General features: G+C 26.5%; 2 protein-coding genes across 2 annotated transcripts; both read right to left on the bottom strand.

Moving 5' to 3' along the window:
• Positions 1–5,038: 5,038 nt before the first annotated feature.
• On the bottom strand, positions 5,039–6,436 carry LOC122718857. The gene has a single exon (XM_043944234.1). The coding sequence runs from the start codon at positions 6,434–6,436 to the stop codon at positions 5,039–5,041; it is 1,398 nt and encodes a 465-aa protein (XP_043800169.1).
• Positions 6,437–12,950: 6,514 nt separating this feature from the next.
• On the bottom strand, positions 12,951–17,668 carry LOC122718767 (claspin-like). The gene is given in 8 exon segments (XM_043944082.1): positions 12,951–12,988; positions 12,991–13,147; positions 13,241–13,453; positions 13,526–13,659; positions 13,792–16,304; positions 16,372–16,580; positions 16,800–16,931; positions 17,028–17,668. Coding segments are annotated over 8 exon segments (4,035 nt in total). The 5' UTR covers positions 17,667–17,668.
• Positions 17,669–17,830: the final 162 nt, after the last annotated feature.

The following is a 17,830-nucleotide window of genomic DNA, read 5'->3' as shown; positions in this document are numbered from 1 at the left end:
GAAATTGAAAGAAAAAACTGCAAAAGATATCACAATTGTATCTAATGTTCAGAATAATTTAACATATAAATACTTACCTAATAAAATACATAAATTAATTAAATATCCTTATTTTCATGTCGAAAAAGGTTTGATAGATATTTTTCCTTTTATAAACTAAAATAATATAAGTATTTACATCAAATTAATCTTATATTAATCTAATACTAATATTTTCTATGATTTATAAAACTCCGTTAAGAAAGTTCCTATCACAACAGTTAATAAAGACTTTCTACGAATATGACATGTATGTATTATTACAAAAGAAGGGGAATTCATGTATGATTGGTAGATTTAAAAAGCCCATCATACGGAAGCGGGAATTTCGAAAAATCAGCTTCATGGATTTAATGGTCCCTGCTGAACGGCGAGGGCGCGACAGATCTCTTTATTCGAGCGGCACAAAGGCACCGCGCAGATTACAGAGCCAGCAATCCCTCCTCTATGGATTCTACGGTAAGGCATTATACGAGGACATGCGGCCAAGTAACGTGGAAGGACATCATCCCTGGACAATACTTGACTCAAATCATTGTATATCTATATCTGCTTTATTGATCTTTTTGTAGGTTTCGTAGAATCAATGGAAATCAATTAATCTCGAAATTATAGTTAATTTACAAAAAGTTTAATATTATATCTATATAGTATTATGAAGATAAAAATAATAGATAATATCTTTTAAAATATGCAAAGAAATACCTTGTAAATTTATAAAAATTCAGAATCCAAAATATTCGATTATATCAACTTTATTTCATATCAATATATGATGAATATATAGAATAATTTAACATAACATAATTTTTTTTTCACAAATAAAATTAATAAGAACTTAAATTCTCTTTTTATAATTTATTACTATGTTTATACTAAAACAATAAGATAATAATATTTCTAATAGAAAAAATTATTTTATTAATAAATACTTATACAAATTAATTAATTAAAGATTCTTAATTTAAAATAAAAGAATTTGAAAAATCGATATTAAAATAAAAATTTAAAATTAAATAAAAATCTTAATACAAATATTCTCTGTATTAAATAATTATTACATGATGTAAATAAAGTAGTCATTAAATAGTCATTAAATTCGATTTCAAGGTTTGTATATTTTCGAGAAATGAAATTTTTTATATACAGTTATGAACAAAAAGTAAATATATTTCGAGATATAATCTAAGTCACATACAATCAATTATACTTGCGATTTCGAAAATGTGCGATGATGCAAGCTCACACGGACACGTTATTATTATACATATTTATATGTAAATGCAAATGTATGTTTTGCAGACAAGATTATTATATCTTATTATATCTTGTCATTAAAAAATTTTAATTATGAGCTTACACGAATAAAATAAAATTAAATACTAAATGCTTATTTTAATAGATGAAAATCTCTGGTTCATTTGAACGAACATGCAATTTTTTGTGCTATCATAAATGGTATTATTTATATCATCTTGGTATATCTTTACTTTTCCCAAGTTTTTAATTTTCAAATACAATAGATATGTATTGTGAGTAATAATACTTAATTGATTTTCAATTTCATTACTTTGAATAATGTATAAATAATTCATTAAAAAATATATCACACAATATAATTCGATAAATTTTTTGTAACAATCTAACTCATACATATGTACATATAATCGTTTCATTGACTATCGTGTTAGAAATACATAAAGATATAAGCTAACTATACAGATAGTTTACTCGTCTTTTATCACCGACAAATTTTTACTTACGTGTTAATCTTTTTTTCATACACTTTCCAAAGATAGTAAATATCTATTTATTCACGACTAGTCCTGACTAGGTATTGTTTTATTAACATTCACAGCATTCATCTAGATACGTTTATCTGTTAACAATGTCCCACTTTCTTCGTGCGTCTGTTAAACGTTGCTTGAATATATTTTCAAACTATGGTAACAACATACATAATTATTTTTAGTTAGTTTAGTTAGACTTTTGTGGTTGAAAATTCTAATTACATTTTGTTATATTGAACGAATTATATGTAGACGATTATTTTTATAAATATACAGCAGTCACATAATACATTTATTGATGATTGTTCTTTGTGGTTTTTATTATTTACTTAACCTTAAAAAGATAGTAATAACTTGCGCCTTCCATTCTATGCTTGGACTAGAATATACTCTTTTATTCTAACATGTAGAATAAAGGATAATGCAAAACTGAAAAATAAATCGAACTAAAAATTATATCAGTGATTTAAAATAACATTATTATTAAAAAATTGTTTTTTTTCCAAATTCTATCTTTTTATAGACAATGTAATAACTTTATTGCATTAAAAAATTTCAAAATTTAATTGTAACAAATAGTAAAAATAATAAGTCCTGTGAAAGTTTAATATAAAAAATTGGAAATATCTTAAAATTTCTTATTTTAAATCACTTTAATAAAATAAATGACAAACAATAATGTAACTTATATAACTATACAATAATTTAATATAATAATATTCGTACATTCATTCACGAATTTATGGTATATTAATAATACCTAGATATTGTTTTTTTATCGGGAAAAATTATATAAGCATTTGAATTATTCATCTCGAAAAAATAATTCCTTATTAAAAATTTTGTATATAATACAAACTATGAAAAAAATATAGATATTTAAATTTCGAAGATTCAAATAAATATATATTTTAATAATTTAAAAATTTTCTTGCCAATTTAAAACAATTAGATAAACATCATGCTAAATCAACTATGTATTTGGATCAATATGTATTTAAATGATATTAGATTAAATTTTTATAATAGTACATGTGTTTTCGTTCTTTGACTAGATAACTGCTACAATTTGGCAATAATAATTAACCTATATTTTTCTGACTAGAAATTATTTAAAAGCAATTCTTTTTATATACACACATTTTACTTAAATATATATGTATATCATTTATAAAATTCATATGTTTAAAAAATTAAATAAAACAACATTTAATATGTGTCAGTGATTTCATTATCATTTCAGATATCATTCAATGTTTTTTATTTCTATCTTAACCTTTTAACCAGTAAAACTGAAATAATTCGACATATTAAAAAAAATTGAATTTCAATGAATCATTTTAACTTTTTAAAAAATTATATATTTATTAAAAATATTATTAAAATATAAAATATTTATTTATTATAAATAAAATGAATTAATTTATTTATTTAAAAATTATTTATAAAATACTTTATCGAAAAATTATACCGATTAATAGGTTAAGTGTTCACAGTAGTACTAATTCTATTATTATGAAGCATACAAAATTTAGTAATATTTTTCTTATTGCATCTAGTGACAATCAGAAATAATATATAATATACTTTTTGATTTACAGCCATTTACGAAAGTTTACTGAGATCTATTTTCAATGATTAAAAATTAATTATTTAATTATTTAATTCTATATTAAAAGTAACCAACTAACAGTTGGTGACCCTGACTAGATTTGTTCGTCTTAAGTATCTTTGATGTTTAGCTGTATGATCACGATCCGATGGATCAATGATTCAATTGGTGATTTAATCTAAATCCTAAAGAATAATCTAAATCCTATTCGAATAACGTGCGTTCACTTAATCTAAGATGAAAGATGACGGATCGCTTGAGTAAATATTACAACACAGATAAATTGCCTGCAGGTATGTATGTACATGCATAGTCACGGTTTATAGCTGGTCTCTCCCACTATCTACAGATTTACATCACACGTAACGTCGTATTAACCTTGTTACTTCGCTACATCTAATTCTATGCAAATTTACAGTCCAATTTGTCGTGTCGTTCGCACGATATACCTATGTAACTGTTCCGTTGCAACGATTATTGTCTCGAATTTATGAGAATCGAAACGTCGCTTTTAAATGACTGTTATTGAAATATGTGTTTGCTTCTTTATTATGTTTCTAATATTGTTTTTAACGTTTTTTAAAAATTACAATTGTTGCAGAAATAATTTTATATCAATAATAATATTATTTTAAATCATTAATTGTGTTTATTATAATATTGCAGATTTTTTATCAATAAATGACATCGCTGTTAAACAGTTACTATTAAAATTTATTATTGTTTGTTTCATTATAGTTATTTCTAATGTTGTTTTTGAAAAATAAAATATATTATTACAAATGTTCTTTATTGATAATTTTGTTTAATTTTATTATTTTATTATTTATTTCTGACACTTTCGAATGCAGTTTTTTAATACTTATGTATTTGCAAAAGTATTTTTACAATAGAAATTTTCAGATGCAAAATGTATTTAAGTATAATTTTTATTATTACTTTAACTTAATGGATATTAAAAATTTTTCAGAATTTTATTGATTATATTATAGGAATATTAATATGAAAACTATAAAAAAAATTACTATAAAACTAATAAAAATATTAAAATAAAATTTATATGTAATTAATTTTCGAAAAATATTTCTATTACTAATCTTCGAACAGCGAATTTTTTAAATAATAATAATTATTTAAATCTTTGGTAGAATGATTTAAAATAAATTACACGTTTATCTGCGTTATTTTCCATATAAGTATAAATTTAAATCGCACGAATTTATTTATTTCATAAAAAATACTAAAATTGCACATATTACAAACTTAGCTAAAAAAAAAAAAAAAAAGAAAAAAAAACAAAAGGAGAGGAAAAACAAAAGGAACAAAATTCTTGTTATATGTATATACTAAAACTTTAAAAATTTCAAAAATATGTATTTCAACAAGAATAAAAGGGAATGCAAGGGAAGGCAAGATATAAGCTAAAAGGGGAAGCTATATATACACGTCGATTGCCTCTTTTCATAGATTCAACGATTCATCAATTATGAAATTTTAACCAAAAATAAACTAGATGATTTAGAAATCTTTATAAATCAAGACCGAATCTCCAATAGAGTCCCGGCCTTCGAGGCAAAGGTCTCGCGGGGAATTGGTGTCAGGGTATCTCGGTGTTCAACGAACCATCATTAACCACCTGAACAACATCAGTCTTACCAACAGCAGCTCCTTGCGTGTCCAAAATAATGTTGTTGTTATTGTTGTTGTTGTTATTTGCCTCTGGATGCTGGCTGGCCAAATGTTTCCTCAACGCTGCCTGCCTGGTGAACTTGGCGTCGCACCTGGTGCACGGTATCTCAATACTTGCCGTGGAAGAGGAATGTTCGCCATTAGCCAATCTAGGTTTATGCCAGCGTCGATGCGATGCCAAGTTGGCCGGACAGGAGAACCTCTTGTCGCATTCGGGGCATCTATACTCGACATGGGCTATCCTCGAGCATCTGTGCTGGGCCAATTGGAACGCGTCCTCGTGCAATTGCCTGCAGAGCTTGCATTGATATGGGCCGAGCCTGTTCTCGATCTTGGCCAGTTCCGCTCGCGCCTCCTCGGTGACTTCAACGATGTTGAAGGCCGGATCAATGTCTCCAGTGACCACCGCCTCGTCCGGGCCCAGAATCACAGTGCCCGATACAGGGCTGCTGGTGTCCTCGTCAAACTTCAGCCTTCTGGCGTGCTTCTTCTTCGGCCTCTGGAGAAGTTTTTCACTCGATCCTGATCTGGATCCGTTAGACAGGCCGGTATTGCTGGTCGTCGAAGCTGGACTCGAATCTTCTTCCCTGGCTTTTCTTCTGGGACACTGCGGAGGCGATGGTGTGCTAGGTGGAGTCATAGGCGCGTGCTGCATTCCCTGCAAGTGATGCTGTGGAGTCAGCAAAAGTTGTTGATGGTAGCCTTGCACTGCCGACTGCAGATGGTTGGGGCTGGTTAACAAAAGTTTTTGATTGTGCGCATAATATTTGGAGGAAATTTCGTTGGTCGAGCCAAAGGGAGCCAAACGAGTGGCTTCTTCGAAGGTGCAAGCTTTGACCGTCAATTCTTGAGCTTGCAAAGGCTCTTTCTTGGACAGAACTTGCTCGTAGCTCGAATGACTGTGCACCGAGGAGCTTCGAGGTACGGTGTCAAAATCGTCGACTATAAGGGGACTTGATTCGTCGCTGTTCCTTCCATATCTGCAATTTTCCGATTCTTTATTCGCTTCATCCAATGTTCTGTGATCCTTCTTCAAATCTGTTATTACGATCGAATCTTCGGTCTTGGGTGTGCTTGGTGTAGGCGGTGGTTTCAGAGATAAGTCGAGTGGACATGGCGTGGACGATCTGGACAGATCCCAGGTTTGAAGAATTTGATGATCAGGGACCCTTGAATAGGTCGGGGGATTCTCCATTGGAATGTGCCAAGTGGTACCGTATGAATGCTGATGGATCTCGTCACCGTAGTAACCCAGATAATTCAATCCAGGGGCGAGGAATGCCCGTGGTAATGAACTGTGCAACATACTGATGATGTTCGTTTCTGCCAAAAGTCTCCTGCCTTGAGATCCTCTTTAAACGAACCATCCGTTCGAGGTTTCGCCAATTTCCATTTTATTCCTTATCCTCGAAACCACGATCGACGTGGAACACAATAGAACGATGGGATCGTCGCTCGATTGCGATTTTGCAATGATTTTCGTGATCTGACAATATTTACCACTGAATGAAATATATCTCGACGATAGTTTCGAGAGAATTTTTTGAATATACGACACACTATCTTCTCCCTCGACGGCTAAAAGCCGTTTGACAGAAGGACGCTAGTACACCGTCTGGTATATTCGAATGCTCCGCCCGGGAGCTTGGTCTCACTTCGCTTTCTATTGGTCGGTCTATCTCCTGCCTCCTACTCCCACCACTCGCTCCTTTTACCCACCACTCCGCTGGAATTCTGGCGCGTGCTCATGTAAACGCTCACCGCCCCGCTCGACCGCGTAACTAATGAATGTATATCTCTTACGTCGCTGCATCGTTGCCTCTCGAAACACGTCGTTTCTGTCGATTCTTTAATAGAGAATGCCATCCTTTAAGTAGTTTCTTTATTTATCTTTATCGAGCCTTGTTTCGAGTTTTTTTTGAAAAATTCACGAGAAAGAATTTATCAATTTCACGTTCGATGTTTCAAATTTGATATTGGAATTGGGTTGGTTGGCCTTCGTCAATTCGTATTTATTTTTTGGTAAGTAATTGTAATACGAAACAAAATTTGAATAGCAAAAAGAAGAGCTTTAAATGAAAAATATTTTCTTCTACTTCTAAAGAAATTTAAAATACTTATATTACCAATAACGTATTCTTAAGGTTTAAGTATTCATGAAGTTTTATTTCAACATTTGAGTACTCATGAGGTTTTATTCCATTTACAATTGCCGCCGTTAAATTACATATTTGTCACGTGCAGCCACGATGTAAAATGTCTCACGCTGTCGTATTCTAATACACATTTTAGACGATTATGTATTTTTTCTTGCGGAAAATATTACGTACTGGAATACGATGTACATAAAAAAATTTACATGAGTTTAATTCAGAATAAATAACTCAAAAAATTTTTTAATTTATTTGAATTTTAATTTAAACTTTTTGAAATAACGTTTGAAGAAATTGACGATCGATAACGACGACGATTTAGCGATGATTTCGTTGATTGTTGATTGTCGTTCTTCTGATGAACGTCTTGACCTCAACAGCCTCTTGTCCAATTACAGTTGGCGATTGTCCATCCAACGAACGATTCCCAAGGGTGAGGATTAACTACGGAAATCGGCTGAAGCTTCTCCACGCTTCACACGTAAGTCCATTGACGTCGAAATGCGATCTCGTTGCACTGATGAATCCATCAGCGGCTTGAAATTATTTATGACGATTAATCGTACATACTCCGCTACTAATTAAGTAAGAAGATCAAGAGATTATGATGCGGCCACAGAATCATTGACCGTGGGTCCTTTTACTTTGCTAACCTTAACGGGTAAATAATTTCATAAAAATGATGCTTTATTTGACATTTTGGTACATTCTTTTTTGAAAATGGAAAACTAAATTTCTAAAATTAAATGGATGAGTAAATGATTTCAATTTTAAAAGAATTATTGAATTATTGAAATTTAAAAATTTGAAATTTTATATTGAAAGATGATTAGATTATTTAAAGAAAAAAATTAATAAGTATAAATAAATTTCAAATAATATTTTAAAATAAGTATTTTATCGATAAAAAGTATGTAAATAATGTTGTATAAAATTTTAATCTCATCAGTTATTTAAAATTAAATATGTAATATTTTTAATATCGAATTTTACATCTGCTTATAAAATATTTTCAAATTGTAGCAATAAAATAATTTATTTATTTAAAATGAATCGTATTTTTTAAATATTCATTCAATGAAAGATGGAAAAATATTATATTTTTACTTTTGGAAAAATGAAGCGGTACTCCATTCTCGCTTGTACCTCGCTTATGAATTTCATCGCATTCTGTATAGGTATTATATATTATTTCAAATAAGTAGACATATAATATTTTCTACTCAATGTTATGATTCACCTCGATGCACACAATATTTATTATTTATTTAAATTCATTAAATATTTCTATAAAGAGAAATACGAAGTTGAATTTCATATGAGAAATATTGATTTTAAAATTTACGTTGATTAAATTTTTTTTTATTCCTTTAAAAAAAAATTTAATATTCTATATCCTTTTCTATTAATATCAATCATCAAGAAAAATCAAAAAAATCCAAATTCATAAAAACGTCCATTCATAATTAATCAAATTTAAAAATTTTATCTTTCAATTTCCTTTCTACTTTATTCCTTTCCGCTTAGTTGTTAAATATTTCCCTATTATAAATAAACAAGTGAAAAGCAACATCGGTACAGAGTAATCTTTGACGCGAATATTATAATACGAAACATTGAAAACACGTGATCGATCGTATGTATATGGGGGATAAGTTTAAAATTTCATACTCGACGTAATCATTCTATTGGCTGAAGGAACCAAAAACAAATGGCAAATGATCCATTATTACGTGCAAACATCGCGTGGACTAATACCGCTTGCGGTAAGCATAAAATATAGGTATTAACGTGGGATAAGTCGGTCGATACGGATTTGCCATGATTATTTGATACTCCGTGAAACATTTTACCACGTGTTGCACTCTCTGCTTCCGGCTACGTATGCATGAACGTCTGAAAACACCGTTACGCGTTCGATACTCGAATTACAGAGCTAAAACCTCGCTTCTCCATATTCTCCGCGTATATACACGAATCCATGTTATATGCGAAAATCTGATTGATAATAGTTCAGTATTTCACGTTGCCAACTTCATACGCGTCCCACTTTGGATTAAATACCATAAATACGATACGAAAAACATATAGATAAAAAGTAGCATATTTTTTATAAAATTTGTTATATTATTTGTTATAAAATTTCATCAAAAAAATAAAAATTCTTCTATAAGATATTATCTTATAGTTTTCGTTTATTCTCAATTTTTTTTAGATTTTTTAAAAAAATATCACAATATGTAGAAAAATATGAATAATTTTCATTAAATTATTCCTCTTACCTTTAAAATTTTTTATATAAGAAAGTATCTGAATAATGGATACTATTCTATAGAACATAACCTATTAGCTAATTTATGAAATACTGTTGACTAATATTTATTATCAAATGTTATATATTTCACATTTTTTAAATAAAAATTTGAAATATATTTTAGAAAAAAATATAAAATCTTCTCTCGTATATTTTCCCCTCTATACATTAACGAAAACTTGAAATTTTAGAAAGAAAATCGACGAAGGAAGGAAAATATATTTTCTTATATTTCCCTCGATCGATTTATGCACGAACCTGGACAACCATCGAAATACGTTTAAGGATAAGAAAACAAGAAAGACGAAGAAGGAGAAACGAGTAAAACGACTTCCAGGACGAGCAACCTTTTTGCCTGTACGGATGTCGATGAGTGGCTCCCGCATCCGCCGGTATGGAGAGAACGAGAGGGCGGCTCTACATATTTGATGCGATTTTAATGTCTCTGCCCGGCATATCCACGTCCTGTGCACCAATGGCAGGAGGAACAGCAGTCCGCCGCCACGAGGCACCACTGACTGCCGTGATGCCTTAATCGGCTTACGCAACAACCCACCTTTATCCCAACTTCCCATCTCAGCGCCCTCTTGCCTCGCCTCGACGAACATCAACGTCCTCCAACCATCGCCTTCGATAGTGGCACCCACAGTTACTCTCTGCGGTTCGACTCTAGCTGCGATCCTCTTTCCTGCTTACTTTATCCCTCCTTAAAATATATATGCGCATTTTTGTTTCATTTTTTGGAGAAATGTCTGCCTGCTATTTCATCGTAGTCACCAATGCATCTTCTTTACTATTTGTTCCCTTATTTTTTCTTTTTTCTATTCTTGTTTTTCGACGATTTTTTTTCTCCTGAAAAAAAAAATGAAAATATTAATATTATCGCTCGTTTGTGGAATAAAAATAAAATTAGAGAATTAATATGAAATTCAGAGAATTAATACTAAATCAATTTATAGATTATATAGAAATGAATTCCTATGTTACTGATTTATAAATTTATATGTTCATGATTATATATTATTTTACGAGATAAATAGAGTCGATATGCAATATTATTTTATTCAGTATTAATTATTCAGTTAAATATTCTAGATTTGATAGAAAATTGAAGAATAATAAATTCAACATTGTTTACATACATTATTTACGATTTGTATTTATATAATAGATAATTATATTTCCGATTTTTCATTTATTTTCTCATTTTATTTACACCAGTATCAAAATATTGAATGTTAAATTTGTTTCTAATCTTTTTATTCTTTTATATAGAATATTCATCATAAGTATCATATTCATTATAAATAAAAATAATTCATTATAAGTATAAATAAAAAAAATTATCAGTTAATTTTTCTAAATTATTCTAAAAATTTGAAATTCTCGAAACTTTTTCTTTTTAGAATATAAATATAAGTACCTATTTATATATACGTACTATTTTATGTTTTTAATTATTAATATATTTATATTTATTTATATTCGTATATATATATATATATATTTATTATATATTTCTTCTTTTTTTATGTTAAATATTTTATGTTAAATATTTTATATTTTAAAAATATCGAAATATTGAAATACGACAAAATGAAAAAATATAAATAAAAATCAGAAATCAATGGTAAAAAATCAAATCAAATAGATATCATACTTTGTAGAGATATTGAAAAATAAAAGAGATATCAATCAAAAAAACATAAATGCAAAATTATTATAAAATATTAGAAAATTTATGAATAATGACATTAATATGATAATAATTAATTATAAATTCATAAGTAAAAATAACAAATCATTTAAATATATTTTATTTATAGTATAATTATTTTTTATAATTAATAATAAATTTTTTTAATATTACTTTTTTTGTATCTATTTCAATTTATAAATATTGATTATATTTAATATAAAATGTAGATTAAAATCGTATATCTGTTTAATTCTTTTCTATTTAAAACATACTAACTTTGGAAATGAAACGATTCAAATGAACGGACTACATATTTCATACTGTATGCGAAAATTGCCCTAGGCAAGGACACGCATTATTGGATAGAATTACATTAAACAAACATTTGATATATTGTCCTATCTCTTTTTAACAATGTTTTTTTTTTAAGTTAAAAAATAGATGTGAGTAATTACTGATTTCAATATTAAACTTTATTAATTTTATTTCTTTTTTATTATACTAAGAAAAATTTTATTAAATTGATTGACGTATGATGAATCTTTTTAACCAAAAATATTTATAATTATGTTTTAATTGCAATTTTATTTACATAACAAATAAAAATTATTACATTTATTACTTTGTTGATGGATCAGTTTTTCGTTTAATTTTATTATTATTATTAAGTCTTTTGTCAAAATATTCGTATCATATATTATATGCTATGTTTAAGATTAATTGTTATAGGAATATTATAAAGTTGAAAATATTTATATTTACTTATTATAATTGAAAAAATATAATATTTCAATATTATATATTTCATTGAAAATTAAAATGCATTTTAATTTTGAAAAAGAAATGAGAATACGTTCAATTCACGTTCTTCGTTTATAGTCACGTACCAAGAGCAACTATAAATAAAAAAAAATAATGAGAAAAAGATAGAGATAAAGTAAAAAATATGAAATCAGCCATTTTCAAAGTACAAATAAAATACAAATAGAAAAGATAGAAGATATAAAAAGATTGAGATAAAATTGATTGTCAACGCCATCTCTTGAATTCCAAAAACATTTCTTTAAGAATAAAATAAAATAAGAATTAAGAGTTAGCACCATCTCTTAAATACTTTTAAAAAAAATGATTTTTGAAGAGTTTCTTTAATATCCGAGAAATAGCATTGATAATTATTTTCTGTTCTTCTATGTGTTTTGTTTACGACATTCTTAAGACGCTAATTTCAATATATTTTTATTTTGTCTTTTTCCCTTTATTTGTTTTCCTTGTTTATATATACTTTTAATTGTGCACAAACTGTTAATTGAACACATTTATTTCTTTTCTTTTTCAAAATTACAATATGTTTTAATTTTTAATATATAAAAATATAAATATTACATTCTTGATTTTACAATATATCTTGTAAAATATAAATATAAAAACATATTTTGATATAAACGAATAAAAATATTCATATACAATTATAAAACTCTTATAATACAACACATTCTTAAAATTTATAAAAAAAATTTTTTTGTAATACTTGAAATTTTTATAACAATTTTTATGTAATCTATTTATCAATTTTATACATATACAAAAATTTTAAATTTATTTTTATTAATTTATGCATTAAATTGTATCAATATATCAATTCTTTTTATTAATTTTATTTTTGATTTCTTTTTGTTGAATTTGTTTTGTGATTGAAACATTCTCATCTTCCGTATTTACATCAACATGCGTAAAAACAAAATTTTTTGCGTTTATCGTTGAGAGTGGTGTTTCTTTTCGTTTAGCCAAAGCAGCTAAACGAGTCAATGTTTCTTCTCCTTTAGCAAGAAATGAACGCTTCTGCATAACATTCTAGAAAATTTATAAATATTATCATAAATGGCATTATATTTTTTTTTATTATATAATTTTCAATTATCAATAATTATTTTTTAAAGATCTTACATGTATCATGCGTGATGTTTGATTCAATTCTGAAGTATTTAATATTTCTGTAATACTATAGGGTACTTTCAATTTCGGTTCAGAATCAAGTGCTTCTATTAATGTATTTTGTTTTTGTGATTCATCAATTCGTCTTTTTTTCAAAATTTTTAAGCCAAATTTAAAAATTTTACTACTATTTAATTCGTCTTCAATTTCAGTATCTACATTTTTCTGAAAATTAATAATATGTAAAATAAAATGACTTATTCTAAATGATATCATTCAGATTAGAATTTATCTTACCATTTTTTCTGCTAAGAATTTTTCTCTTTCGTGTCGTATTTTACGCCATTTTGCTTCGTCTTCATCATCAGATAAATCTACCCAACCGTCTTTATCTTCTAATGGTTGAGAATTATCATTATCATCTTGTTTATCTAAAAAATAAATAAAAAGTTAAATATTTTATTATGGATATCAATACAAATTATTGATATAAATTAATATATATAGATTAATATATAGATAGAAAAAATATAGAAATATAAGTTTTTTAAATTTCAGTTTACCTATATTTCTCCATTTAAATTTCCTTTCTCGTGTGCTTTCACTAAACAAATCTCCATCCTCAAATAATAATTCTTGGAGCATTCTTACTTCTCTCTGATCTTCATCCAACAATTGTCTCATATGAAGTTTCCCTATTTGATTTTTTACTTTTGTTTCATCGATTTCTTCATTATCTCCATCTTCGAATTCCAATTTATCTAAATCCTGTTCATCTTCATCTGCAGATACATCACAATCACTTTCGCTAAGCTCTGCTTCTTCCTCTAAAAATTTAGCTGCATATTGTTTTATATTTTTTTTTGGAATAATTATTTCATTTTCTTCTGAGTCATAATCTATAAATTTTTCATCATCATCCTTTTCATCATGCTCATCATTACTACTTATTGCAGAAGAATCTTCTTCATCATCGGATAAATTTAATTTTTTAATTCTTTTTTTTGATTTCTTATTAATTTCTTCTTCAACTGAATCTTCTTCATCAGAAGATAAGATACGAAATTTATTCCAAGGTTCTTTTGATTGTTGTTTATCTTTTTCATCTGTTTCATAGTATGAACAGTTCTTTTCATCAGATACTCCTGTATTTTGAAATAACTCATCTTTGGTGTCAACTAATTCTTTACCATTTGGTTGAGAACTAAAAGTTCCTGAACATAATTCTAATAATTGTGTTTCACTTACATTAGCTTCTTTTGCAAATTTGGAGCAAATAAATTTATCATCTGGAAATTTACCTGAGCATATTTCCATGAGATCCTCATCTAATACATTATCTTGACTAACAAATAATTTTCTTTGTAATGTAGCTTGTTTATTGAAATCTCGCATTTGATGAAATAAATCTCTAGTTTCTGCAATTTCTTCCGTTATTAGTTCGTTTTCTTCTCCTACATGAGCATTTAGTGCAGTTAATTGCGTTATAGGAGAAATAAAATCTAAAGTATTGCTTTTAATTTTAGGTGTTTGATTTTGATATTCTGAATCATTTTTTGTATGTATTTGAAAAACTGGAATATCATTTTCATTATCGCTTAACTCATTTTCTTTAAAATTTTTATTATCTAATGTTATTTGAGAAAAAGAAGTCTGATTTTCAATATTTTTATTATTTTCAATGATTGAAGATTTTGAATCATCATCTAAAGATTCTAAAATCCGCTTAAATGTTTTATGTTTTGTAAATGCTTCATTGCTATCACAAATGCTATTTTCATCTTCATTTTCTGAAATAAGTTTTTCATATATTTCATCTTCTGAATTTTCTTGAACTTCATCTTCATCTTCATCTTCAATTTCATCACTATCGTTTATTTCATTTTCACTGACTTCAGCTTCATCATCTATAAAAACATTTTTTTTTTTCTCTTTTCCTTTTTTTATACACATATCATCTTCTTCTAATTCATCTTCTTCGGTTTTGTGAGATTCTATACTTGGAGAATATGGTTCATTGAAATTATCTTCTTCATTTATGGATTCATTCCACTCTATTTCTTGTTCCTTCATTTCTTCTTCTTTTTGTTTCCATTCTTCATTACGTTTTAATACCATCTTCTGTTTCAATTCTTCTTTTAAACGTTTTAACTTAGCTCCAGGTTTTTCTAATTTAGCATCTTCATTTGCTATATTTGATAATCTGTATGGAAGTGTTTCTTTAATAATTGATAATCCATTTGAAGATTCTTTTATTTGCATTGTTGTAAGTTTAATATCATTAATATGTTCTTTGGTTTTAGAATGTTTGCATATAAATCGATCTATCAAAGCACTTATTCCTTTCTTACTTGGTTTAATGTTATCTGATAAATCGATCACTGTACCTGGAATACCTCTTAATTTAGGTTTTAAATCTTTTATATTTAATAAAGTTTTCTTTTTAATAATATCTGGTGATTCATCAAATTTAGGCGGTGGCAAACCATATTCATTATATTCATCAGATTCATCTGTCGTTATTCCTAAAGATTGTTTCACAATTTTTGCATAATCATTATTATTTTTTGATGTAGAAATATCTGAATGTTTATTTATAATTTCTGAATCATATTTATTATTATCAATATATATGTTTTTTTCTTTATTTTTATTTTGACTAAAGTTAGTTTGTAAATCTTCTTTTTCGTTTTTAGCTGTTTCACTTAATTTAGACATTACATTCTTATTCTCTATTTTATTGAATTCACAATGTATTTCTGCTATTTCCAAGTTTGTTCCATTTTTTTCTGTTCTATCATTTATAATTGTATTATTATATTCAATTTCCTTTGTTTCAGTTAATGTTTCACTAATTTCTTTCATTATATCATTTTTTTCTTCATTATTTTCTAGGACAGATAAATTATTATCAATAAATAATTTTCGTGAAACGTTATTTTTCTTCAGGTCTTGCATACATTTTATGTTCATTTCTTTATCTGTATTTTCTTTATTGATTTCTTTAGTTTCGTCTTCTGAATCAGAGGATTTATAAAATATTTCTGCTTCTTTTTCTTTTTCTTTTAAAACTTCACTGTTTAAAAAAAATTTTTTAATTTTTACTGAATTTAATAAATAATTAAATTATAAAAAATACTTACTCAACAATAATAGAAGACATTTTTAATTTAGCTGCCATTGTAGGTGCTTTTGGAAGAGCTGTTATTACTTTTTTTCTATTTAAAAATTCTTGTAATGTTCGTTGTTTTGGTTTATGATATGGAAGTGAAATCTCTGTTTCTCGAATCAAACGTTGAGTTTCACTGTGTATTTGTTTCATAGCTTCTTCTTTAGAAGCTTTTAATGAAACCTACAATACAATATTATTTTTATGAACTTTATAAGTATTAGGTTGTTTGAAAAGTAATTTCGTTTTTTCACATGTTTTATTATGAAAAAGAATGAAATTATTTTCTGAACAACCCAATAATAATTATCTAATATTTGCTTAAAAATATTATCTTAAAATAATAATTTTATATGTTATTTAATTTCTGAAAATTAAAAATTTTGATATTTTTCAACTTACTTTCTTCACTTTAGAATATTTTTCTTTACATTTTTTAATTTTATCATGTTTTATTGGATTTAATAGCTCTTCATCATCTTTTCTTTCTTCATCTGATTCTGAATCTATTAAAGTTTGAAATTTGTTTTTTATCTGTGAAATATAATATAATTATTTAATAATTGTAAATTACTTATTTAATAATTAAATTATATATATTTTATAATTTATATATAATATATTACTTACACTGTTTGTAATTTTTTTTTTATTTGAAATTATTTCTTCGGTATCAGTTTTATTAAGAATATTATCACTTGTATCACTGTCAAACAATTTCATATTATTTTTATTTTTTAAATGATTTTTGTTATATTCAGAACTAGACATTTCATCTTTTGATTTATTATAAATAGATTTATTTTTATTGGAATTAAAAGTAAATATATTTTCTTCTTCTGAATCACTATCTATTATCTTGGATAATCTATTGTAAATATCATTGTTTTCATATTTATTATTTGCTTGATCAGATTCTGTATTTTTTTCTTTTACAGTTTTATTAACTATAATTTCATTATCAGAATAGTTATTAATTTCATTTTTATATTCATTATTTTTTTGATCAAATTTATTTTCTTCTGCAGTTTTATTATGTATTTCATTATCTTCATTGTCAAGTTTATTATTTGTTTCTATCAAAATTTTATTAAATGTATTATTTGTATCACTATTAGAGAAATTTTTCATATTAAAAAATTTATTTTCCTCTTTTTTTGTAATGTCTTCTGATTTCTTAACATTCTCTGATTCCTTAAATTCATATTGTACATTACATTTATTATTATCTGCATTATTATCATTATTTAAATCATAATTTTTATTCATTATTAAAATTTTAATTTCTTATTTGTTATGTTTGATATTTAATATTTATTATTTGATATATATTATGTTAACATTTATTATAAAAACATAAAATTAGAATGTAATAGCTATTGTTTTTTTATATAAATAATTTTTTTAAAAATGCAATTAATTGTTAAAATTTA

Source organism: Apis laboriosa, unplaced genomic scaffold (genome assembly GCF_014066325.1).
Source record: "Apis laboriosa isolate Shangri-la unplaced genomic scaffold, ASM1406632v1 scaffold68_cov148, whole genome shotgun sequence".
Lineage (NCBI taxonomy): Eukaryota > Metazoa > Arthropoda > Insecta > Hymenoptera > Apidae > Apis > Apis laboriosa.
This window is presented reverse-complemented; position numbering and strand designations above follow the sequence as displayed.

What these genes read in the sequence shown, in the direction of transcription:
- LOC122718857 (XM_043944234.1), bottom strand. Translation starts at nt 6,436, where the DNA reads ATGTTGCACAGTTCATTACCACGGGCATTCCTCGCCCCTGGATTGAAT.